The 26878-nt window shown below is 41.2% G+C and overlaps 2 protein-coding genes across 5 annotated transcripts in view; both read left to right on the top strand.

Annotated features, from left to right (window-relative positions):
* The first annotated feature begins 1777 nt into the window (after positions 1–1777).
* Positions 1778–9620, top strand: isg20l2 (interferon stimulated exonuclease gene 20-like 2). 2 transcript variants are annotated; one of them, XM_049582802.1, is made up of 5 exons: positions 1798–1862; positions 2884–3059; positions 4096–4922; positions 5828–6028; positions 7514–9620. In XM_049582802.1, the coding sequence occupies exons 3-5, from the start codon at positions 4236–4238 to the stop codon at positions 7625–7627; spliced, it is 1002 nt and encodes a 333-aa protein (XP_049438759.1). In that variant the 5' UTR covers positions 1798–1862; positions 2884–3059; positions 4096–4235; the 3' UTR covers positions 7628–9620. The 2 variants fall into 2 exon arrangements, with proteins under 2 accessions (XP_049438760.1, XP_049438759.1); XM_049582803.1 differs by lacking the exon at positions 2884–3059 and having other exon boundaries at positions 1778–1862.
* An 11147-nt stretch (positions 9621–20767) lies between these two features.
* bcan (brevican) overlaps positions 20768–26878 on the top strand; it is a 46784-nt gene continuing 40673 nt past the window's right edge. For all 3 annotated transcript variants that reach the window (XM_049582737.1, XM_049582739.1, XM_049582738.1), the window contains exon 1: positions 20768–20970. In XM_049582737.1, coding sequence (XP_049438694.1) covers positions 20966–20970 — 5 coding nt within the window. In that variant the 5' untranslated portion in view covers positions 20768–20965. The remainder of the gene's footprint in view (positions 20971–26878) is intronic.

Below are 26878 nucleotides of genomic sequence, written 5' to 3' on the forward strand. Positions count from 1 at the left end.
CAAATTACGTCACAATTTCTGGTATCTCATAGTATATATTGTCTTAAACACATCTATTTTCACCATGTACATGTATTATTGATTCATTTTTATTCAGATATCTATTTATTGTTACTTTGGCCTTGCTGTTTTATATAGGTTTGAATTTTTTCTTAATCTGTTTTTAGGGTCAGATGGGGTAAGGTACTCCCACCCCCTTAATTCCTCTCCTAACCAACATGTTATGCTTAGTTAGTCGGCTCTGCTCTAATGAGTGGTGACATTTCATCTTAACTGCTGCATTCTTCACATTTATTCTACCAGAACAATTTTGAGTAGGGATGCACGATATCCGATATGCTGATATATAACAACTCACTTGGCTGATAACTAATACCAATATTGATATATCCACTTTTTTCCCACCTAATTTTAGTGATCATCAAGTCTCTTCTGTGATGGAATTAACATCATATTTTACGTGTATGTTTCATGGCCCACCAGCTGATGGGGACATGAGATAGAATGCTTTTCAATGTATGTAATATTCTTTCATTCTGCAAAATAAGAAAAAGCATGTTGGCCGATTCTGATAGTTAATTTTAAAGTCGATATTTGTCTTGAACTCGCTCTGACCATCCTAAACCATGTCTGAAGATCTTTCTGTTTATGCTTCTTGCTGCTGCAACTTTTTTAAAATGTTGTTTCTTGCTTGATTTTACGATGATGGTTTTACAATTCTATGATTTCATGATGTGATGATTTATGAGGTTTCATTATTTATTTCATCTCATGATTTTTAAAAAGATTTTAAGTCTGTTTTATGTTCATTATGTCTATTTTCATGTGAAGCACTCAGTGCTTACACTGCTCTGGTTGTAAAGCAATTTGTGCTGCATCTCTTGTATGGAAGGTGCTATGCGTGCTATACTGGTGCTATTATTATTATTATTGTTATTATTATTATTATTATTAAATGCAGTTCAAAAATTATTTAGGATAATTCAACAATACATATCATCATAAGAATGATGCAGGTTGCATTCTTCCAAACAACACAGACAGATTCAAAACAAAGTCAAAATGGCAAGGCTGTAATTTACATTAATAACAGAAAAAAGAGAGATATTTAAACAAAAAATAAAACAACAATACATGTAAATTGTGAAAATAAATGTGTTGAATGCTATATATTATGAGACACAGTAAACCCATATGGTAACAGAGCCAAACCCAGTTAATAAATAATACAAAACAATCCTTTTATCTTGGGCAGAATACCAGATATTGCGATATAGTTTTGACAGACCTTTTACATTCTGTTATCATGTGGTATTTATACAGCAGAAAAAAACTATTTCATTTATTTCTGCACCAGGTTAACAAGGGTGATTATAAATGTAATATTTACCCATAATTATGACGATACTGACCATATCTGGTTTTTATTTGGAGAGGTGATCTTTGCAAATTAGAATATGGTATGTGTCAAATGGTGGGACATTTTCTATTTCATAGCCAAAAATTGCCAAAATTATTATGTGAGTGTACATTAATAATACAAAATAAAGATGTCTCAGGTTCTTCAAGACAGAAACAACATGAGTTAACCTGAAATCCAAATCACCTTCTTTAGCGTCCCTGCTGCAGGATATCATGTGTTCATAATTTAATTTATTTAAAATTTAATTTAATGTACTTTTGTGACTTTTGGAGAAATGTGAGACAGTTAATGCGTCTAATATTAGTAGTAGTAACTGTTTATCCCAGTTTCTGGCTGTCCCTGAAGGCAGCATGACCCGGATGTAGATGGTTTGTTGTGAGCAGGAAGAAGCGTGAGGAGCCCGCACGGTGTGGTGCAGCAGCAGCAGCAGCAACAGCAGGTCTGGTTTTATATTTCACAAAGTTATTTTCAGATATTTCCTTATCCGGAATCTTTCGGTACCAAACTATTAACGGACACGACCGCGCTGAGCTGAATTAGCCGTTAGCTCAGGTAGCGTTAGCGAGCTAACGGTCGGTGGAGGCTAACGTCTGTGTCCTGCTACGTCAGATTAGTTAGCATGTTTTACATTTACGAGCTAATTAGGACATTTTCTGTGGACTTCACCTGTTTGTGCACAGCCCTGTGTCAGTAGCTTGTAAATCACTTGTACAGTAGGGTGCAAGATAAGCAAATGCAGGTTGTTTCATGTCGCATTAAGCTAATTAATTAAGGAAAACTAGCACAAGTACAGAGTACAAATACTGCGTTACAGGTGAAAGTCCTGCATTCAGAATCGTACTCTAGTAAAAGTACCTAAACTAAAAATACTCATCATGCAGAATGACTCATACCACAATATTATGGTGCCTTACATTGCACTTAAACGTATTAGGGATTTTACATCCGTATATATTCAATTTATAATATCATCAGTCAGACTGACCGTTAAAGGAATGAACACAGAAAGGTTATGTTTTTTTGAACAAATATTTTATTACCATAATTGACACCATTATGAATATCATATCATATATAAGCAAATGTGCACAGTATGATAACCATCAGCTTTATATCATGGTACACCTTATAACTTATAACTTATAACTGGTGTCCTAACACTGACACTAGATACTGTAACACTTCAATTAGTAGTCCGGCTATTATTTGCTTAAATCACTGAAATCAACAGGCGTCTATTTGGGACAGGCCTTTAATTCCTTTCACACAGAATCTCAGCAAAGATCGGGAAATGAATGTTACGTGTATAAACATTATGAATCATTCATTTGTTCAGACAGGTAGGGCACCAGAGATGATCACAGCACCTGGCACACTGACACAACACCACTTTATCCTGATAATCACTTTAGTTGTTCTCTTATCTCAGACATGTATGAAGGTGTTACATACCTTTTTAGGCTTCTTGACATATTTCGGCGAAAACTCCCGCCTTCCTCAGAAGGGAGAGGATCACGCCTCCCTAACATCAGCTGACTGACAGATCAGCTGATAAAGACGTGTCAGAACCACCACCAAGTGACACTTCTGAGGAAGACGGAAGTTTTTGCCGCAACATGTCAAGAAGCCTAAAAAGGTATGTGACACCTTAATACGTGTTTGAGATAAAGGAACAACTAAAGTTATTATCAGATGTAGGACTGCAGGGATTAGTCGACAAATCGATGACTAATCGACTCGGTTTGAGTCATTTTTCATAGGAAAGTACTATAAAAGTACCCCAAAATACTCTTACTGCAGCTTCTTGCGTTCAAATATTGGCAGCTTTACACACTCTCCCATGACGGTGAACTAAAACCCTTTGGTGTGAGTACGAAACAAGACATTAGATGACATCATTTTGGGTTTGGGAAAGACAGAACAACATTTTTCAACATTTTAATACATTTTTCGATAAAATGATTAGTCGACTAATCGAAGAAATAATCAACAGATTAGTCGGCAGTGAAAATAACCGTTAGTTGCAGCCCTAATAAGAAGCTGAAGCCATAATGAACACCATTGAACTACCACTTTATCCTGTTAAAACAATCCTCTCAACTTGGATTAATTTTTTATGAAAAACGCTTTTGATTCTTTTGATCTGAGCACCCTTACAGACTGAAGGAATCTGAATAACTTACAGGTTGATTTGAGAAATGGACACATAATTTGAGGTAGACAACAGCCTGCTTTTATACAGCCAAAGACTTCTATAGAAAAGAAAATAAACTGCTTGGCAACCAGACCAGGTGTCTAATAGAGACAGGCATGTATTTGTCAGAATGTGTAGCCAAACTGGGCCAGTAAAGGGGACTGGGTGTTTAATTGGGACTAGACTTTTGATTTAAGTTTTACAGTAAGTACCTCATACAACCCTACTTTAAAAAATCTGAACTATCCTGTAAATATTGCAGCTTGTAAAGGTGGAGCTAACCTCAAGTACTTTAATAGATAAATACTTTATTGACCCTGAGGGACATTTAGGAATTAATATTCTAGTAGAAGTGTCCTGATGCGTTTAAGTGCCCTTCATAAATTCTTGTTATAGCTTGCAGGTGGTTGCACACAGGTTATGAGGAAGTTATCCATGTGAAGACAGGGTTTTTAATGACGTTGTGTTTGTGTTGCAGGATGATCTTTTTAATCTGGTGTCAGCTGATACAAACTGGACCAAACAGTGTGAAGACATACTGAAGGGCAACATAAGCAGATCTGCACGATTGCTTTGAGAAACGTTACTTTGGACCTCTGCTGGACCGGGACCATAACCATGTCGGACCTTACCATTAACTTGTTCCTCTCTGATGACGCTGCACCGACGAGAACTGTAACAGCCAGCAGGAAGAGGAGGAACCAGCGGCTTCGTCAAAAGATGCGGTATTTAAAGGAGAAAGGCCTCCTGGAAGGTAGAGGTGCCAGCAACCACAGGGAGGGACAGTCCAGATGTGACGCACGTCCACGCCTAAACGGAGCATCCGCGAGGCATCCATCGCTCCCCACTTCCACACATGACACAAGTGTACCTCGTCCGAGCGGCACAGCCAGCGCTTCACACTGTAGCTCCAGACCTTCGACATCCACGCACAGCCTGCCTTCCTTGACTGTGTCCGTGAGCCACACAGGCAGCCACGAAAAGCCAAAGGAACCTGTGAACTTAAAACCAACAAGCAGCGCCCACCCACCCTCAGCGTCAAGCAGCCATAGACCCACGGCCACGCAAACATCAGCAGGAAACCCCTCCAAGTACCTCGCGATTGACTGTGAGATGGTGGGCACGGGACCGAAGGGGAGCATCAGCCGGCTGGCACGCTGCAGTCTGGTGTCGTATGATGGAGACGTGGTTTACGATAAGTTCATCAACCCCTCCGTGCCTGTCACTGACTACCGCACACGATGGAGCGGCATCCGGCACAGTGACCTCATCAATGCCACGCCATTCTTTGAGGCCAGGAAGGAGGTGAGTGTTTAGTGTGTTTTAGCCGGACCTCCGTCACATCTGAACGGCCTGGATCATATCCCGCCCTCTTAAATGTGTGAAAGACACCATAACATGTGACACACGTAACACATAATGATTCCTCTCACATCAAATGTCTACTACCTGGCTTCAATTCATCACCTCACCATGTGTCTCCAGTTTAACCTGTCAGACGGGTCAGAGTTTCCCTAAATCTACACACATTTCCTCTTCAGGCTTTTCTTTATGAATCCCAATTTATGCTTAGAATGTGGTGTTTGCACATTTCAAGTGTATGCAATGGTTATAAATAAGAGTTTTAAGTGCATGTAGTGGAAAAGTGCTTTTGCCAGACTATAAAACACTGCAAATTGCTGAGTAATATTTGTTTTACTGTTTATTCATTTGATGCAGAGACACTGAAGTAACTTTGTAAAGCCAGTACCTGAAGACGTGTGTGTCATTAATGCAGATTTCTACTGTTTGCAGTGTTTCTCTTTGTTTCCTGGTTCGTCCTGTCCTGTTTAACCTTGCATCTCTTTTTGTCTTGTGGGACAAACTTCATCATGTTTTATTCAGAATTGTGCTGCATTAAGAAACAAAGCACACAGGGTTACGCTTGCATGCTAATATTTGAAATTCATATTCGCCTTCCAGTGCTGGCCACTGTCAGATTATTAGGTTCCTCGTTGAATGCAGCCACAGTCAAACATGTCTGTAAATCCTGCAGTGATATTTTTTATTTAAGCAGAATTGTGTTTTTTCATTTGAATTCTACGTTAGCAGTTTCTGGGACACTGAATAGATCAAACAGGTCAACATGTATCAACAGTCTGTTTATTGTGAACCAGAGCTGAAACTGTCCTTTAAATGAATCTGTGAGTGAATGTTTCCTCTGTTGGCAGATACTGAGGCTGCTCATGGGGAAGGTGGTGATTGGCCACGCCATCCACAATGACTTCAAGGTCCTTGGTTACTCTCACCCCGGCACCTTGACCAGAGACACGTCTCGAATCCCTCTGCTCAACCAGAAGGCCGGCTTCGCCGCGAACGAGTGCGCCTCGCTGAAGAGACTCACCAAGGCCATCTTCAACCGAGACATCCAGGTACAGGAGCCCTTGGCACCTTTCATACACACAGCTCAGCCATTTAACATGCTGGTCTCATGTCTGAATAAACGCCCAAGTGTCTTTTATGTAATCGTCACGATGGCAACACAAGTGTGAATTGAATGCTGCTTCATGAATGTAAAGGCCACAGCAGCAAAACACAGAGAGAGACTGAATACAAGTTTTAAAAGATGTAGGGAAAAAGTGCAAATATATAGAATTTAAATAAAAACAAAATACAAACAATGAGAGTTGTCAGTAAGGTGCAGAAACCAAATGTGCACTATCAGAAATACAGCGGTAAGGACCCCACATATTTATGAGAAGTGGCATTGAGCTACACATGTACAATATGTTTTTCCCTTTTTAAGATGACTAATATATTTATTACTTATCTATTTTGCACAAAGAGAAAAAATGAGCTTATTAAACCACATAACACTCTGAATGAACCATTTTTAAGTTATTGCAAAGTTTCTTCCTCAGGGGATCGTACAACTGTAATAATCAGATTTGTTTTCAGTTCATATTTACTCCATCTTCATAGATGAATACATGAATGTCCAGTAAAATGCTTCACATAGGCTACAACATGTGAGCAAACTTCATGTCTTGTCATGCTACACTCTTACACTCTTGGACTTTACGACTCAGGCAGCAGAATTTGCTTTTTGTTACTTTGCCAATTTAAGAAATTTTGGCATTGATGTGTGGATTTATCAGTGGATTTAATGTGAGAAGTGAGATCAAGTTTGCAATGGCTTTTAAATAAAGCTTCACAGGTAAAAAGTGAGACCCACACAGCTCATAGCAACGCCTTCCTTCCATGTTCTTATCAGATTAGTCTGGGAAAAAAATGGAAAAGTGTAAAGCCATGGGGAACATTTACATGTTACATGCTGTTCAAGGATTTGTTTTCTTATCTGCTGTGAGGGTCCAAGGACAGAGGGTGTGGTATGCTCGCTGTAAAACCTCTGAGGCAAATTGTGATTTGTGATATTGGGGTTCAGAAATAAAATTGAAATTGATTTCAGAGCAATGCTGTAGCAGAATGCTGATTTATACATGCTACTTACATACAGAGAAAATAAAGCAATGTTAATTCTGTTCTTCATTTGTTTAATTTTTTCCTCTAAAAAAAACCCCCCCAAAAGAACCGATAAGAGTAGCAGTATTGTTAAAATCTTAACGATACCCATCCCTAACTTTGCAGATAATCTAGGAAAACAGAAGTATCAGATTGGGACTTGATATCGGAACATACTCAACATTAAATGACTCAGATCAGGATTAGAGGCAAAAAACTAGACGGGACATCCCTACACCTTTTGTTAGGTTTTAAGTTCTTTCTTTATAAGCATTTAACAAGTGGCTGAAATCCACTTTAGTCTGTAGACACTGACAGATTTAAACTGCAGCTTAAAGGAACCCTGTTAGTTGTGAGAATGTTTCATCTAAAGTCGTCCTCTCTTGTGTCCTCAGTCCGGGAAGAGGGGCCACTCTTCTGTGGAGGACGCCAGAGCCACCATGGAGCTTTACAAAGTGGTGGAGGAGGAGTGGGAGAGGACACTGGCCTCCAAACGTCAGGCCAGTTAGTGCCAGGTTTGGAGAGACAGCGTGGAAATAAACCGAGTTTTAAGTGACACTTGGTGTTGCAGGTATTTTGTTTGGACCGACTGACTCGCTGCCTGGTCACAGGGTGGACTTCTTCTACTGTCCTGTTGGCGTGTGAGACGCTGCTCATTCAGTGATAAACTTCTACCAGCTGAATTTAAAAACTGTGATAGCATCATGGGAGAGGAATATAAGAACTGTTGGGTCAGACCTTCAGTTTCAGCAGTTCTTTCTCAGGGCTTGTTTGTGTTCAAAGGTGCTCCTGCCACCAGGGGGCAGTCATGTATTCATTCCTGCAACTGAAGTACATCATTGAAACTGTGTCAGTGATCCCATACACCAAAATAAATGGTTTCAGGTTTCCACCAGGTAAGTGTTTTAGATCAGATGTGCAGTTCAGCTGCTCCAGGACAACACTCAGCCCCGAGTCACGCTACATGACTGTGGTGTGTATTCATCTTCTCTCCATCTGAGCGTGGATGATCAAGAGAATTTAATGTCTGACCAAACTGCCACTGAAAGAGCTCACATGTCAGTTTGGATTTTTATAGTTTTAATTATCCCAAAGTGAAGAATTGAGAAAAAAAATGTTTTAATATTGTTCAGCTTTGGTGCTTCAGGGAGGGAGCCAGGATTTTAAAACAGAGATCATTAAGGAAGGCAAGTTTATTTATACAGCGCTGTTCAGACACGAGGCAATTCAGAGTGCTTTACAATGGCATAGAAATACATTAAAGATGAGAAAACATTCGATTGCAATAAAAAGAAAATATAAAGACAGGAAGTGAGAACAAACAAACATTTAAAGATGATAGAAAAGAAAGAAAATGCACTAAAAAAGACAAACTAAAAATTATGTGTCTTTTATTGGAAACCCATAGTGGAATGATCTTTTTTTTTTTTTCTTTAATTTTATTTTTTAATTAAGCCCTGATTAAAGCCCTGATAAATTAGTGTAATTCAGGGCATTAGCCCTGGGGGTGGCTTTTATTGTGAGAAGTGGTTATATTTATGGTTGTATTATTTGATAATTTCCAGACATATTTTAAAATGTGACTAAAAATGTTGGTTAAAAAAAACTGCAAGCAGAGACGTCTAGAAGAAAGGCACCGTTAAATAATGTAGGTATATTACCAAAAATTACATGAGCTCATAAAGCTCACAGGATGTAGTATGTTGGAGCTGGAGGCATAAATTCAAAATAAGTGTTAATGTTGTCACTGATGATTATTCTGGCAAAATATTTCAATGCCTGATTTCCACTATAATTGAAAGTTACATGATACTGGATTGCCAAATTCCCCCACATCATGAGCTCTGTGTCCTCCAACACTACATCCTCCATGTTCGTCATGACTGTCTTTTAAAACTGCTACTTGCTGACCCAGCCAGCATCCAGCTGCTCATCTGACGTCTTCCTGTTCAGTTGATGTAACTTTGCTGTTTTGGTAAATTACATTTTGTTCTTTCAGAGTTTGTACAGTTTCCTATGCAATGTCAGATGATTTCAGTTGTCTGCTGCAGATTCAGCTCGGTGCTTAACTTCAATAAATCACCACAAGCAATTTAAGGAATTAAAATCTGTACTGTAATGAAGGTAACTTTCAGCTCGTACCGTTGTCATCGTACACTGAGAGTCAGGACTGACGTGTAACCTGGTGCAGCAATGGTGCGTCCACAAAACCGGACACATTTACCTTTTATTCAGTTCCACTGTTTTTACTGCATGTCCTCATGTCAGCTAGACAACACAGTCAGATGCCAGTCAGCAGAAATTCTAATTAGCACCTCTCTCAAACATTTCCAACTAAAACCTGAACATTGTGAACTTCATGACAGTGGGATTTATTCCAATAGACCGCAATAGTTCACCAGGTGTACTTAATAATCTGGCAACTGAAATATTTTACTGGAATTGTAAAATATATGAATTAACATGACAAATAAATTGACTTATTGTTAATTGTGATACGAAGGTTTTGGTTCAAAGTCTGAATGTGTATTTTCTTGTTGAATTACGACCCAAACGTGTCCGCAGAGTGAAATGAACAGTGTGTATCATGCAGTGCAGGACTTTTGTCTCCCCCCTCTGGCAGTGAGAATAATTACACAAACACTGTTGAAGCGTCACAAGTCTCTTATTTGATATTTCGTTGCTCCTTGATCCTCACTTGAACCAGAAGACGTTCTGATGCACCATTTTGAAGGCCGTCTCAAAACTCTTCTTCTGCTCTGAGGAACAAGGATCAAGGATGCCTATTGATTGGTTGATTGACAGATTGATTGGACCCTTCAGCTAATGGGACTGATGTGATAGATGACATCATACAGGAGTTTCATATCGTAATGAAGACAGATCACTCCCAAGTTTAATACTTAATTTATTTTCTGAACAGCTGTGTGAATTATAGGTCTGAACAACAAAGGGAGCACAGACAACTTTCTTAATTAGACAGATTTTTCCTCTCACGACCTCGACATTTATTATAAATACACTTTAAATCAAAGAGAGTGTGTGTGTGATAGCATAAAACACTTGGTTCATCTTGTGTCGTCATTTACATTTAGTCACACGTGAGGCTGATGATTCCTGAGCGTAGGTTTTTATGAGTTGCAGAATTTCCATTTTCCCTGAAACATTTAGCCTAATACATAATATCCAGTGTTGAAAAGACACCATAATCATAATCTGGGTTAGTTAACAATGAATTCACAATCAGAATATCAATACAGATGCAAATACTAAATATATAATAGGCATTCTGTGCCTCTGAGCAGGACTCAGTGTGAATACAGAACGCAGGTTATTCATGTGTAGATGTTGGTTAAACAGAGAAAACACTGCTGCTCAGCCAGTGACAACGTTGTGCCTTTATTAGTATGAGCAGCACAGTGCACTAGGGACGCACCGATCAGATATGTGGATCGAATATCGGCCCTGACATCATCAAAATAAATGGATCGGGTATTGTAAAATGCAACCAATACCTGAGGTGATCCTTTCCTTTTAAATCTATTGCAACGCGAGCTGCGTCATACGCCATGGAGCGAAGGAGAGAACCTGCTGTGTGGAGGTGTTTCACACTGAACACTCCAACTAGCTCGACGACACTTTGTAACGTCTGCAAAGTGAATGTTGCTAGGGTTGGTGGTAGTACCGCCAAGTATAATGCTACCAATTTAACAAAGCATCTACAAATCATCACTAAATGGAGCTCCAAGAGTTCCAGCAGTTGAGCAGGTTGAAAGGAGCAGGAGGTAATACTACACAGCAGTTAACGTTAGCAGATGTGCTGCAAAGAAGAGAGAAATTCCCCAGCAATAGCGCAAAAGCTGTGAAAATTTCTGATAAAGTGCTGGAGTACATTGTTTTGGATGGACAACCAATGACGGTTGTTGAAAACGTGGGCTTCCAATGTTTACTGGATGACCTGGAGCCACGGTAGAATTTGCCGTTGCGCGAATATTTTTCTGAGACTGCACTGTCGGAAATGTGAGCAAACACTTGTCTCAAGAGTTACAAGATGTACAGTCGAGCCCGAAATTATTCATACCCCTGGCAAATTTTGACTTAAAGTCACTTTTATTCAACCAGCAAGTTTTTTCTTGATTGGAAATGACACAGGCGTCTCCCAGAAGATAGTAAGACGATGTGCAAGAGGCATCATTGTGGAAAAAAACTATTTCTCAGCTTTTATTTACATTTGAACAGAAAGTGGCATGTCCAAAATTATTCATGCCCTTTGCAAACTGTCACAGTCTGTGGGAAAATCCAAAGTTCTATACCATTCCAAATAGTCCAGGCTGTTCTAAAGCATCCTAATTACCCTGATTCATTGGGAACAGCTGTTTTAATCAACTCAACAGGTGAAAAACAGCAGCTCTCTGCAGTTAGTTTGTGGACAGTCATGGCTAAGACAAAGAAGCTCACTGAGGACCTGCGGCTGCGCATTGTGGCTGCTCACAAGTCAGTAAAGGGCTATAAGGCCATATGTAAATGTTTTCAAGTTCCAGTGGCTACAGTGCAAAGTATTATTAAAAAATATAAGACGTTCCACACTGTGGAAAAACTCAGAGGACGTGGTCGGAAGCCAAAAATGACACCTGTGCTGGCCAGTAAGAGAGGTAAGAGAGGTGAAAAAGAATCCAAGGATCACCACCAAGGCCATCCTGGTGAATCTGGGCTCTGCTGGTGGCAACGTCTCAAGGCAGACAGTCCAACGGACACTGCACACTGCTGGGTTCCACGGACACAGACCAAGGAGGACGCCACTTCTCCAGATAAGGCACACAAAAGCCCGCTTGGCCTTTGCAAATGCTCATCTGGACAAAGAAGAAGACTTCTGGTCTTCTGTTTTATGGCCAGATGAAAAAAATTAAATTGTTTGGCACCAATGATGTATCCTTCATTTGGTGTAAAAAAGGAGAAGCCTTCAACCCTAAGAACACCATCCCCACTGTCAAACATGGTGGTGGGAACCTAAGGCTTTGGGGGTGTTTTTCAGCCAATGGACCAGGGAACCTAATCACGGTAAACGTACGCAACATCAGGCAGTCTGCAGAGAAACTTGGCTTTGGGCACCAGTGGACAGTTCAGCACGACAACGACCCAAAACACATAGCAAAAGTGGTGAAGAAATGGTTAGCGGACAAAAACATTAACGTTTTGCAGTGGCCCAGCCAGAGTCCTGACTTGAATCCAATTGAGAATCTGTGGAGGGAGCTAAAGATCAGGGTGATGGCAAGGAGACCCTCCAACCTGAAAGAGTTGGAGCTCATTGCTAAAGATGAATGGGCAAAAATACCAGTGGAGACATGCAAAAAGCTGGTCAGCAATTATAGGAAGCGTTTGATTGCTGTAATAGCCAATAAAGGCTTTTCTATTGATTATTGAGAAGGGTATGAATAATTTTGGACATGCCACTTTTTGTTCAAATGTAAATAAAAGCTGAGAAATTTTTTTTTTCACAATGATGCCTTTTGTACATAGTCTTATTATCTTCTGGGAGACACCTGTGTCATTTCCAATCAAGAAAAAACTTGCTGGTCGAATAAAAGTAACTTTAAGTCAAAATTTGCCAGGGGTATGAATAATTTTGGGCTTGACTGTAGATGTAGATTAATCTGTTTCATCTTGTTTCATTTTATCTCAGGAAAGAACTGTGTCATCATCAGTGCCTGATGCCTCGAGTCTTTTCTGTTCTACATGTAAAGGTATATAGCTTTTTAGGTCAACCATGGTATCGGATCGGTATCGGCTGATACCCAAAGCCACAGCATCGGGATCTGTATTGAAACTGAAAAAGCTGGATTGGTGCATCTCTACAGTGCATGTGTGCAGACATAAACAGCTGTTACAGCTGACTGACAGCTGATCCAACTGTGATCAGCTGACACTGTCACCAGAAATGGACATCGCTTCACATGACACTTTAAGAGGAAAGGACGTCTCATTTCTCTCAAGACATATTTCCTCATTTCCTCTCTCCTCGCAGGGTTTCCTTGTGTCTCTTCATGCATCCCTGGTGAGAGGAACTAAGACGCAAGGAAAAGATGCAAGGAAAGGAAGCGTGGACGCGATTTAAGAGACTTGGGATGCACCCTATAATGTGTGCCTGACACAGTGTTTATCTTCATCCAAGACTTTCAGAAATGAGACTAATTAAGATGAGGATCAAATGTTTGACTTGCCTGGTGTTAATATCCTGTTCTGTCCAGGACTGACCTCGCTCCTCAGACAGCTTCATCATGGAGTCTTCGTGCACACTGGTGTAAACATACGGCTCTATCAGAGTCTCACTCTGCCCCACTTCCTGTATCCTCTGGCAAAGTGTTTGTCCTTAAAGGTGAGCGATCAGCACTATTTCCCTGCTGTGAATTCAACACCTGCTCATTAATTATACAGCATGGCATCCTTCCTGAAAAAGCCACACCAGACACGACTGCTGGCACAGAGAGGCTCATTAAAGAGGAAGAAACCCACCAAAAGCTCAGAGGCAACACTCGGCTCCGACACCAGCCATGATTCAGCAGCACTTTCTCATTTTAAATCAGGTACGACTGAAAGTGTCAAGGACTTTAAAGAAAGTGTTAGTTTGTGTGAGCGTGTGTGCAGGTCTTTGATAGAAAAGATATTCTAGAGTTTCTAGAATGGAGCAATGAGATGTGTCCTGAGGTAAAGACAAGTCCAGTGTTTCTTTGTGTGTTGTCCAAAGCAGCATCTGAGACCCCCTCAGTATCACAGCAGAGGATGCCAAAGCATCTGATGGTCACAGTCTAAGTAGCTGGCAAAGGAGGCAGTGGAATCTCCTGAACTAGAAATACTTCAGCTGTGAGCTCCACAGTGCTCTAGGTACTCAATAGAAGATGGGGATAAACCACACAGCAGAAACCTGGAACCACAGCCGAACTGTAGAGTTGGCTGAAGATCATTAAAAGCCTTTGTTAACATAATAAAAGCTTTCCTCTTCCATCTGTTTAAAGCAGGGAGTCCCAAAGTTTTGATTACTGTGAGCCAATTTAGAGAGCCAGCATGTCGCTGAGGGCTGCACAGGTTCAGGTCAGGACACAAGATGTAGGCCACTGTCACCAAGCAGTCCCGCCTAAGTTCTTCATCACTGAACAACTCACATTTGGTCTCACAAAGGTGCTGTGTTAATGTCCAGACACACCAAACTGACTTCAGAGAACTAGCAGCAACTAAAGCCGACTGCTGCGTCACCTCACGTGACTGTGTCTCGGCAAGAAAGTTGCACATGAACACACTGCAAAAACTACAGCTGATGGCCAACTAGCACTTACATTCTGCGCCTACATGAGAGGAAATAACTCTCCACGCCAGCAGGCGGTGGTCGTCTGTAATTGTCATTTAAAAAGGGAAACCAGAAGACCATCTTGACGCTAGTTAGCACATTAACACAATCCAGTGTTGAAAGAATAGAGCAAATTTACTGTGCGCCAGACAGTGAGCAATACACAAACCATCAGGAAATGTTTCTGCTAAAGAGCTCAGTGGCTTAAGAAAAATAATCTTACCTTATGTAACAGGTTTGTTTCGGTCTCACTCTTTCTGGACTTTAGCTCTTTGTTTACTTTCCTCACCTCCGTTTGCCAATCAGAGTGATTTCATTCACTGATGAACTCTGTCATCTCCGACGCTGATTCAACATGCTAAATCAGCTGAAGGAATACAAGCCGACAGTGCAGAACACACCGCACTGGCTACGGCGTCAGATGCTCACCGACGGCCCAACACTGACCGATGGCCGACTGTCATCTTGGTGTGTACGGGCCTTTACACCTTCACTACTTTTCGCAATATTCATGAAGACTGTTTGGCAGATAAGACTCTATAGCTAATTCAACATTCATGACAGCTGTATGGAGGATGAATTTCTATATAAATCCACTGTTTACAATTTTTTAAGGCTCAAAGTTACACATGCTTAAGGGTGGGGCAGCTTTGAGTGACAAGCCATCTGCCGATAGTGTCCTCGGCTTCTCAGTCAGATCCACCTGTCGCTCCTCCACAACTCCACCCTCATGTCCAAATTTGGTCACCTCTGTCTCCAAAAAACCAAGATGGCAACAGCTGTAATGCCAAATTTGAGGCTTCCAAATGGGAGTCCATGAACCAGTGGGTGAAGTCACAGTAGCTCATCCATAAATTTAAAGTCTATGGTGACGTCATTCTAATGTGAAATCTATGGGCTGAGGGTGAGCAAGTGCTGTGTGCTGCACAAGGCAGACGCAAACCTGGAAGCTAGAAGACCTTTTTGGCTTATTTATCCCATGAGCAATTTTGTCTGAACTGACTGGGTGCCATCACATATTGAGAAGTGACCATATTTGGACGAGAGAGTGGAGCTTTGGTACCCTGGAAATCCAGAGTTCTCGTGAGAGCACAATTTGAATTTGCTCAGTGAGTCACTCTGGCAATCAGTAATGATGCTCATTACCCATGCCCTTGTAGCCGAGCTGCACCAATCACATCAGTGTATCTGATATAGATGGGCCAGAGGCGAGCTAAACAGATGACGACAGCGCTGCGACGACGAAGTCTGGAATCAGTCAGTAAACATTGCAAGATGGCTACGGATGAACACCAGCTGTTTGAAACAGCTTTGGCCGCTACAATGAACGAGTTAGACTTGGCTTTTTCTCTAAAAGAGGAACAGAAGACGGCGCTCAAATCTTTCCTTTGCAAGAAGGATGTTTTTGCTGTTTTGCTGACCGGATACGGCAAGAGTCTAATCTACCAGTTAGCTCCACTGGTAGCTAAGCTCTGGATACGTCACCCCGTGTATTGTTCTGATTGGTCGTAGTGTTATCCAATTGCATGCAGTGATATTTTCAAATGCATGCTTGGTGCCGCCCCTCGAGTTGGGCCATTTGCATTACTCATAGCCAGACCCTAAATCTTTCTAGATTTGGGTCTGGATTTCCAGGCTAGAGCTTTGGGGTAGTGAGGAGTGGATCTGAGTTCAGCAACGCCAGATAGACTGTCACACTCGAGGCCATTTTTCACCCATAGCTTCATCAGGTTTGTTGTTTAATACAATGCACAGGTGTTTTTAACAAGGCTGCAGCTGCACTGAATCCAATAAGCAGCAGGGTGATCGGGTCCATGTCATTGGTCTGACAGCCCATTGGTTCGACTGTCTGCGGTGCTGAACGGCTCGCGGCGGGCGTATGGTACGCCGCGACCGGCTCTGGGTCAGCTGGGAAAGGCTTGAGGCGGAGCAGGCTCACGGCTTATGTGTTTGTCACTTTCTTTTTCATTTTAACCCACACCATGATCTTTTCCTGACCCTAACCAAGTGGTTTTTGTGCCTAAACCTAACCAGACCTTAACCACAGGGCATCATGATGATTTCGGAACAACGGGACTTTGGAACAATGGGTTTAATATGGTCGGAACAATGGGATGTCGAACCAATGGGCAGTTCCCGGGTGATCATGTGCTGAGTAGACTCCATATACGGTTCTGTGCACATGCCCACCACCCGAGAGCTCCCCATATCATGCAAACAACCAGACACTTTGCATTACATACACCCCACAACAGACAGTTAAATTCACTGTATCTCTCTACATCAAGGGGAAGGTTAGGGAAGGTAGTGCAAGGGGAGACGGGAGTGTCCTGTCATCCTTATTCCTCAGTCCTACCTTTTCTTTCCTTGCTCAGGTGCAATCACGTAATATCAGCAAAAACATGCATGTTGCGTGTTAATTCTGCCGTAAAGTTGGGCATTTAACACAGGGGTCTATGGGGATTGACTTGCAGTTTTTGGCACTTGTGCATTGGATTCATTTTTCAGCCAGAGTTCGCTGCTTGGTTGCTTTCTTTGAATCCAGTACCCTGTTAATATAAAACATCCAGGATCACCTCTGCACATTGGATAATTGCTGCATAAAGTAGACGTGATTGTCACAGTGTGTTTCAGAAAATTACAAATATTGTGGAACAGCCCTTCTCAGTTCATCTTGAAGATCAGACACACTTTACCTGAACCATCCTGAGGCCTTTAGTCATCATGTGAAGCCCTTCAGTCACCAAGTAACCATGGACCTCTTCATACTTTGGGCCACAGACAAGGTTGAGCAAAAAAATATTGCAAAGCAACATGTGATTTAAGTCTAGATTAAACCATACTGCTTATCCCTCCTAAATCTCCTTGTGCATGGGCAATAATGTGAGTAACTTGATTTGATGCCCTGTTATTAGCTCCATAAGTAAAAGCTAGAGCTTTAAAACCAAAAGAGGCTTTGGATTTTCTTCTGTGGGTGTGTTAACATGTCAAAAACAAGATTTTCTCCTTCATTTTTTGAGGCCAAATAACAAATGAAAATGAGAAACATCTTTTCGGCTCACTGATCCTTTTTGTAATTTAGACCTTTGTTAAACGCACCTCCACATTATTGATTTAAATTCTATTCCTGACATTTGAAATGAAAGAAGATTAAGTGTTCACCTGCTGTATTAATAAGTCCTTGAAATACATGAAAGAGTGCCGTTGGTCTCATTAGGCAATACACTATGGATTTCATGGATTTTATTACCCCCTGGGTCAAGTTATTGGGAGCTTGACTCTGCAGATTACCCTTTCCATGCACACATCATATTAGTCATGGCCCAGCAACGGCCACATGTGCATAATTCGGCTTTTATTACCCACTGCTGAGCCATCAGGAATTTGTCCATTTCGCACATTGGCAGTTAACCTTACACATACAGTATATACGGGAGCACAGTGTGGGGTGGAAGCAGGATCAGCATATACAGAAACACAAAGAGTCTTATACGTATGAAAGCTGCAGAGGAGGAATTAAAAGTCTCTGTGCTGTCTTTCTGGGACACCAGTTGGCTTTGATGGATGTTTCAGACCAGGTTTGCTGAAAAGAACAACATGTTTTAAAATGCTTTTGCCATGTCCAGATTCAACCAGCGGGACCGAATACATTTTCTACTGTCCAAGATTCATATTCAAAGCTCTAAAAAGCTGAAGAGACAGATTTTTCTCAAGAGTTGGTGGAGACCAGCACAGTCGCAAGAAGAAAATGTTGGCACTGTACAGTTATGCCTACACAGATTAGTTACATTTGTACATTTCATACGTACGTGTCATATCAACATCAGCTGTTTGTTTTTAGCACGACACACGCCACAATTTCAGCTGTGGCTGTGACATCAATACATGTTTATTTTTAGTACAACATCAGCAGCATTTTCAGTGGCAATTGTGCCACCAAAACCAGGTGTTCTTTGGCGAGACATAAGCATTTCCAGCCATGATTGTGTCACCAAAATTGGTTGTTTTTTTAGCAAGACAACAGCAGCATTTCCAGCTGTATTGTGGCACCGAAACCAAATGTTTTTTTTAGCAAGACTGAGACAAGTCCAGCTGTAATTTGGGCATCAAATGCAGATGATGGCTCCAAAATTGGTTGTATTTGAGTGACACAGGTGGCATTTACAGCCGTTACTATGGCAGCTAAATTGGTTGCTTTTTACTGAGACATTGGCGGCATTCCCAGCCGTGATTATGTCACCAAAAGTGGGTCTTTCCTAGCAAGAAGTCAGCAGGATTTCCGGCCACGATTGCGGCATCAATATTGGTTGGCTTTTAGCAGGACATGAGAGGCATTTCCAGACCAAAATTGTAAGTAGCATTTCCAGCCGGGATGAGGCACCAAAAACCAGGTATTTTAAGCCAAAGCATGATCTTACACTAACCATAATACAGTGGTTGTGGTGCCTAAACATAACCACACGTTAACCACATCATTGTTGAAGTGTAAAGTTTCAACATATCCACAACATAATAACATACAAATGTCACATATCAATGGTTTGCAGAAACGTACAATGCCAGCATTTACTCTGGCGATTGGGTTGTCGAGATCTACTGAGGTGTATTCAATAATGGAGCAATTAATAAATTGAAGACTTTATCTCATTATGATACCTGTGTCTTATAATAAGAGGGTTTCTGGTTCAACCCAGGGTGAGGGAGCCCTTCTGTGTGGAGTTTGCATGTTCTCCTGTGGGTTTCCTCCAGCTTCCTCCCACAGTCCAAAGACATGCAGGTTAATTGGTAACTCTAAATTGTCCGTAGGTGTGAATGTGAGTATGAATGGTTGTCTGTCTCTATGTGTCAGCCCTGTGATAGTCTGGTGACCTGTCCAGGGTGAACCCTGCCTCTCACCCAGTGTCTGCTGGGACAGGCTCCAGCCCCCCCTGTGACCCCCAGCAGGATAAGTGGTTTTGGAAAATGAATGACTATCTTATAATTACAAGAAAGCATCTGCCCTGTCAGTGAATAGTTTCAAGGGACAGTTAAAGACTCACCTGTACAGACTAGCTTTTGAGTGTTAGGGAGCGATCACACCAAGATGAAATGCTAGAAACGCAACGCCAGTAAAACCATTGTTTTCCTATGGTACGGCGCGTCTGACTGGCGTTCAAGTGTCTTTTTAGACGGGCGTTTTTCCGGCGTCTTTTTAGACATGTGTTTTTGTAGACGCTGTTTTTAGACGCGTGTAGACGCTGAAAAGTTAAAATATTTTCAACTTTTTGAACATCAGACAGCAGTAGCTAGCGCGCATTGAATAATCGCTTCCAGCGTTTCAAGCATCTTTGAAGCATCCGTGTCTCTAGCGTCTCATTTCTGTGTGATCGCCCCCTTAGGCCCTATCCACTGTTTTATCTGCCGCTTTCTGTTGTTCTCTCAGCTTGTCTACCTTATTTCCTCTGGCTCTGCAGTGCCATGTGATCATGTTCTATTTTTAATTTTATTTATTTATGTATTTTATTACTCTACATGCACTGACCTTGCATTGCCATATGCATTGTGTGTATGTTTTCTTGAATGTTTCAGTTGCACGTTTATTGTGACTGATTAAACTGTGGTTTTATTGTTTGTACTGTTGAGCACTCTGTGTGCGCGTACTATGAAGGGTGCTATATAAATAAAAGTTTACTTACTTACTTACTTACTAAATGAAGGTGGAAAGAAATGTGAATAAAATCAAGTTACCACAATAAAGACTCTGTTATTTTGAGCTAATATTGACGGGTGTTAATTTTTGAGACTTTACCTTTAAAATTATAAGCCACAAAATTGCAAAATGCGATAGTGAACCAGCACAATTATGTGTAAACGTCTATTTTTTTCTTCCTTGTTGTTGATGTTTTACAGTAAGTGGACAGAAACAGACGTCTGCTAATGAATGCTAACATTGCTGCTGGAGTTGTAAATTGGCACCTGTTTGTTTGCTCCTCTGCCCCCTGGTGGCCATAAAAAAATCCCTTGTTGCCGCTTTAATTGTGATTTATTCTTGAACCTAAAATAGGGCACTTCAAGGTCAATGCACAACACACCTCATTATATCAGATTACTTTGGGGACTTCTGCATAAACTGTAGCCCACTTAGCTCCACATATATGAACAGAAAATATCAAAATGATTGATTAGCGCCTTCCATTTGTTCGTCTCTCAGCCTGTCCTCTACCTCAGCAGGATTATGATTTTCCAGGCAGCAAGAGCGGGAGGAGGAGGAAGAGTAGAAGGAGGAGGAGGTGCAGGTCTTTAAACACTGCCCTCTGCTCAGTTTCTCCTCTCTTCACCTCCTCTGCTCGCGGCGGTCGGGACGGACACAAGTCAAAGCTCCTGTGTCGCTCCAGCTCTGAGAGGCTGCTGAAGGACCTTGGGTCGGAACACAGACACAAAGATCCACCTGCACCTGCACCTGCCCGGAGGCTCCGCGAGGACACGAGCAACTTCTGCAGACATACACCGACAGCTGAGCCTGAGGAAGATGAAGTAAGAAAATCTTTTACATCATCTCTCACATTTCTTTGCCTTTATCCTTTGTTGCGCCGTGGATAATACACTGGCTCCATCTTTGATCAACCTTTTACTCGTTTTGGATCGTTTAATTGTTAATGATCCCAACTGAATAATCATCAATCATAAGGAACATGTGACATGTGTGTGATTAGGCGGCGCGTCCAGATCTTAAGTAACAGTGACAGCATCTCAGCTGCTGCAGCATCCTGAGTGTTTCTGCAGACATGATGGACAGTGGTGATAAAGTACTGAGGTCCTGTATCAAAGTTAGATTAGTGATCTTCCAGAATATATAAATACTCCCTCTTTAAAGTAAAAGTACCATTAAAATATAGGCTCCTCATAGTGTTCAGATTGGCTTCTTTCAGAGTAGTATTACTGTATACATTATGTGAATGAATTATTATTGTTAATGCATGAATATGTTAGACTTTTGCTGTTGTGGCTGTTAGAGGTGGCGCTGTTTTAAGTGTTGTAGACACTGTTGGCTACTTGTTGATGCTTTTTGTGATTAACTTTAATATTTCATTTTAACTTTTTTATTTTATTTTATTGTCTTCAAATATAAACAAGCATAGCACAAGCTAGCACCATGCATATCATATACATATATTAATTATATGTGTGTCGATCCATTGAGCATTTGTAGCTGTAAAAGGAGATTTCCAACATAGAGCCAGCATCCTTTTGGCTGCAGTGATGCCCGTTAGGAGAGCACGTCTGTTCAGACATGTTTTTTATGATTAAAGTTTATTGAATTTCAAATTTCTCACTAAACCACCTCAAACAGTAAAAAAACTAATAACAAGCTCCCTGAACAACATCAGACAGAAGACAGAAAAAATAATGAAATAGAGGAACATGTGTATTCAAACATGTTAAATTTAAGGAGGAGGTAGCGCAGTGGGAGAACATGGCACATGTACATCACACATCAGATAGACTAGCACACACACTTTGCTCCAAAAAAGCCTCAAATCCTGGCATTCTCAATACATATGCATCAAAGTCCCTGTAAGTCCATCTGAGCACAAGGTGCAGTTCTGAGACAATGAATGAGTAAGGAAGGTCCTATGAATAAAATTGACACGAGTCCTGGTTAAGGTTTCCTCAAAATAAAACGGGTTGCACAAAACACCCTTAAGTCTACTCCTGAAGGCTAAGTGTTTGATTTTCTCCTTGTCTTGGTCTTACACTTACGGAATCCCTGGAACAAGTTTATTGTGACAAATGAGACGAGAAGAGTGTTCTGATTTTACACTTTAGATTTGACTGAATTAAATTTTGTCGCACTTTCTTCCTACAGTCGTTTTCTGTTTTTTTAGCGATCAAATTTACTTCATAGTTTGTGCTTTCTATCATCGTAATCCTCTAGAAGTATTATCTTCTCCTCCTCTGACCAATGTGGTTTTCTTGTCTTCTTTTCCTCTGACATTTTTTTCACCATCTAATATAAGCCGACTTTGTGAGATGAAATCAGACATCACAAGCGTGAGTCCAAACAAACAATCTCCATGGGAAGTTTTATTGCTATAAAATCTCCGTCAATGCAGTGAATGGGTTAACATTTTCCTCAGCTAAGAAAACCTTTCAAGGGATTCTGTTCAGCCGTGTCAGCTAAGGAGAAATGAAGCTCTAAGTGTCATACTTAAAGAAAAAACTTAAGGTGTTTTGTGCAACCAGTCCCTGGGTTTTTAGCATCAACAGCAACTCAGTCCTTACATGTATAATGGAGAGAGCTTTATACGAAATACACCAAAAGATTGATTATAGTTGAGAAAGCAAACCTTCTTTTATGCTCTTGTTGGACTGTAAGTGGAGTGTTCCATGATATTCCAGATGTTTTCATCGTGGGTCGCAGTTAGAGATACAGAAAAAAAGATGAGCATGGTAAATTGTGAGACAGACTCAGATCATTAAAGTTGTGTAGCCTGTTCTCACCTTGAATGTTTGCAAAAGTATGGACACCTTCAGGTCTCCAGACCGGGCGTGAAAGTAAGACCCCCCCAGTGAGGAGAGAATAGTAAAGATTGGGCTATTTTGACGCCATATTCACAAAAGACAAAAGCTGTCCTGGTTTCAAAGAAACAGCTGAGAAAATTCTTGCTGAGCTGTTTCTTGAAAACATTTAAAAATATGTACTGCAGCTCTCCTTCACACAAAGGGACTTAAATACCAGACAGTCTTAGCTGCTGTTTTACCGTAATTTACCACTGATCAAAGAAAGTGTGTGTCAGATTTAGTGGGGTTTTGCTGCATCTCACAGTGAGGATTGCAGATTTCAACTGAAGAGGCAAAAATCGGTGCCTGGAATTGGGCCTGGAGGCTCCCGATCTTGTCCTCAACGTTGCTTCTCAGTTGTCCTCTGATCTCGATCTGGTACATTGGATTCAGTTAATTAATACTCAAAGAAACACTGGAGACAGGCAGAGTCCGATGCAATTGAGTTTAATGTGTTCACAAGCTTCAACACATACAACTCATGAGCCAAGCCCCGGAGCCGGACTGAAACCCGCTTCTCAGCACGTCTGCTTTTATGCTGCTTTTATGAGACTGGGTAGAGTCTCCACCTCTTTCTGCTAATCCATCCCACTCTAATCCAAATCTATTGGTGGCAACCTTTTTCTTTTTGTCCAATCATGAGCAGGCCCGTTTTTAATGGTGTATCACTTTCATTTTGAGCCTGGAATTCCCCAAATCTTCCACCCTTAGCTCTGGATTCGCTTTCACTTTATTTTTTAAAAAACATGTGAATTTTAGGGACTTTCTTTGTGCAGCCCCTTGTGCTCTCATGTGCTCTCATGCAATATGAACCTTTAAATGTGCATCAGGTAATACAAACATTTGAATGTGTGTGTGTTATCCTTATACAGGACATGATAGGTTACATGTGTGTTCTTTAGTGTGTGGATACAATGTGAGCTCATAACTCTATATTGTGAATACTTTGACATGTATAACAGTGTTTTAACACATACAGATGCATCTCAGTCAGCTTTATAGGCCCTTATACATAAAACATGGTTATATGATGGTTATGTGGCTTTTGTTTCTTAATTAACTTATGCAGTATAACATTTTTACTTGATTAGGGATTAACTCTTTACACTACACAACCAGCTAAAACTTATCCTGGTTAGAATACCTTTAGTGTTCATTGTTCAGGAGGCTAGAACCGGGAACTGAGGTCTCTTCCTCTCCAGAACAAACAGACCAGGTGATTTAAACAGGTAAAAACCCAGAATAAAGCTTCATGTTTACAAATCAGTGCATCTCTAATGTTCTTGTCTCAGAGGGGCTGCTAACTACGGTGGCTAACTCAAAAATTGCAGTGTCCCCATGTAGAGCCAGTGTTTGGTTTGTCTGCTCTGGGCTACTGTAGAAACATGGCGGTGCAACATGGTGATCTCAGCAGACGAGAACCTGCTCCCTGTGTAGATATAAACTGCTCATTCTAAAAACCGGTTCAGATCAAAGATTCGTGATGGGAGGAAACGGTTTAAGAACTTTGCAGAGAAAAGTTGCAGCGGTGTGAACTGACCGGTCTGAGCTGCTCAACTCAAGCCGGCTGATGGTGTCACCTGCACCCCAGCTGGTTAAATCGCTGGTAGCTGGTTTTAGAATGTAAAGCATGTTACCTGTTTCTACAGTCAGTCAGCTGAAGTGAAGCCCACTGGCCAAGTCAAAATGAGTCAAAATGTTCGCTTGCCGCGGCACGTACGTGGCAGGCCGAGCCCTCTGTTTCTGTCCTCACAGTGTGCCGATGTCAGACTGTGGGTCGCTGCTGCTGCTTCTTGTATGTGCTTTAGTCAGGTAGTGTGTTTGATTCAAGGCAAGGCAGGTCACTGTGGATGCTCACCCTTTACTGAGGTTTACAAAAAACCAAAATCAAGGCAAGACATTGCAACTTTATCTGTGTAACACCTTTACTTGAGGCTGCAATCAATATTTTTCACCTTTACTGAGCTGTATAGGGAGTCTCAGCTCATAGGTTTTCTGTCTGGCCCTCAACTTTACTGTTGTGTGTCATTTTCCAACCCAACTGGCAAAAAAAATGTTGGCATTGTATGTTTCTATACACCACAGATAGGTTACATTTTTATGTTATTAAGTAGGTTATATTTAAGCACAAAAACGACTTTGTTATAGCTACGAAAAGATCATGTTTTGGCCTAAAATACCCAGATTTCAAGGCACTATCCCCGCTGGAAAAAAGTTGCGAAAAAACACCCAGATTTGGTGTTCAAAAAGCTGATGGAAACACAGCAGTAGCCATGTTTCCATCAGCCTGTTTAGATGCACATCTAGAAGTATTGCATCGGAAAATTATGATGGAAACGCCAAAATTCGAATTAAAGTCCCCTGATTCGCACAAACTAAAATACGCTCGCTTTAGCCGGATTTTGGTTGTTTTGAAAAAATGTTGATTCGCAAAATGGGGGATGGAAACAGTTATGTTTGAATTAAGTGTGACGTAACGTACCTCTCTCTATGGTGATATCCACACTCCGAGTCGGGAAGGTGCCAACTGCCAGAAAATGTGAATGTGAAACTTGTTTTGTTTCTGGTTCTGTGGTAAACTCACGCAAGTTCATAGTTTTCACCAAAGTCTGTACTTTTAATGGAAACACACAGGATTCGTATTTCTTTTAATATGCATTTCCTAGTGATTCGAATCACTTTTGGATGGAAACATAGCAGTGACTCGCTAAATCACAACTGGTTTTGTTGTTTTTTGTTTTCATACAGTGGCCTGCAGCTTTGCAGGCGTCTCACTGCGGTGTCACGCTATTCACCAGCCCCTCCACTTCCCAATGACGAAGTCAACTCATATACTACATGACTTTGGAAACATTAATATGATACATATGAAATGTAACATATATGATTTGCAGAAATGTACACTGCCAACATTTTTCTCTGGTGACTGAGCTGCCACCCAGCAGTCTCAGTTCATACATACAGAACATTCTTCAAGCAGATTTTTGATCTCAGAACCAAACAAGATGAAGCTAACCTGGAAATCCAGATACCCCGTCCCTAGCAAATTCGAATTTGCTCTGCACGGGGATCTGGCCCCGACGAGCAGAGTCTGTTGAATCGCCATTGGACCAATCAGATCAGTCTATCTGACAGAGGCGGGCTCTGGGCGGGCGTAACATGATGAGGACAGCACTGCGCCGTAGGAGTCTAAAAGTAAACAGCCAAGATGGCAGCTGCCGAAGGACTGTGTCCATTCAGTTTAGCTTTGGAAGAAACGCTAAGCCAACTACACTTATCTTTTCCCATGAGAGAGGAACAGAAGACTGCCCTAGAAGCCTTCGTTTCCAGCAAGGACGTATTTGCCGTTATGCAAAAGCATAATACATCAGTTAGCCCCACTGGTCGGCAAACCAATGGGACTTAGTGCAATGAATACGTCAACTTGTTTGTTGCTCTGATTGGCCATCGTGCTATCCAATTGTGTGCGGCGGCATTTAATATGCCTCAGTTAGTGCCACCCCTTGGGTAGGTAGGGTGTATCGGTGAGGGCCAGACTAAGATGAAACTGCTTTTAACTATAATGCAGCACAAGGTTGAAGGCAACGTCCAGATGATCTTAAACGCATCCCAATTTAAGCAGCTTTAAAATTTAAATGTAAAACTCGGATTCCTTTGATTAACTGATACATGCACTGCACTTACTGAGTTCAGGTTATCTTATTACTAAACTATACCTGGACATTAATTGTGTTTCTGGTCTTTTATTTTATTTATTTACTTATTTTTTTTTAATTAAATTTCTTTATTTATTTGAATTGATAGAGGGGATAGTGGATGGTGGGACGCCTGATAAACTGCAGACCACTGTTCAGACCAACGAACAACAAAAGCGATTGTT

Source organism: Epinephelus fuscoguttatus, linkage group LG8 (assembly GCF_011397635.1).
Source record: "Epinephelus fuscoguttatus linkage group LG8, E.fuscoguttatus.final_Chr_v1".
NCBI lineage: Eukaryota > Metazoa > Chordata > Actinopteri > Perciformes > Serranidae > Epinephelus > Epinephelus fuscoguttatus.

Coding starts and splice junctions, on each gene's coding strand:
- isg20l2 (XM_049582803.1), top strand. CDS start 4,236: ATGTCGGACCTTACCATTAACTTGTTCCTCTCTGATGACGCTGCACCG. Junction 4,923..5,827: donor TCTTTGAGGCCAGGAAGGAG/GTGAGTGTTTAG, acceptor CTCTGTTGGCAG/ATACTGAGGCTGCTCATGGG. Junction 6,029..7,513: donor TCTTCAACCGAGACATCCAG/GTACAGGAGCCC, acceptor TTGTGTCCTCAG/TCCGGGAAGAGGGGCCACTC.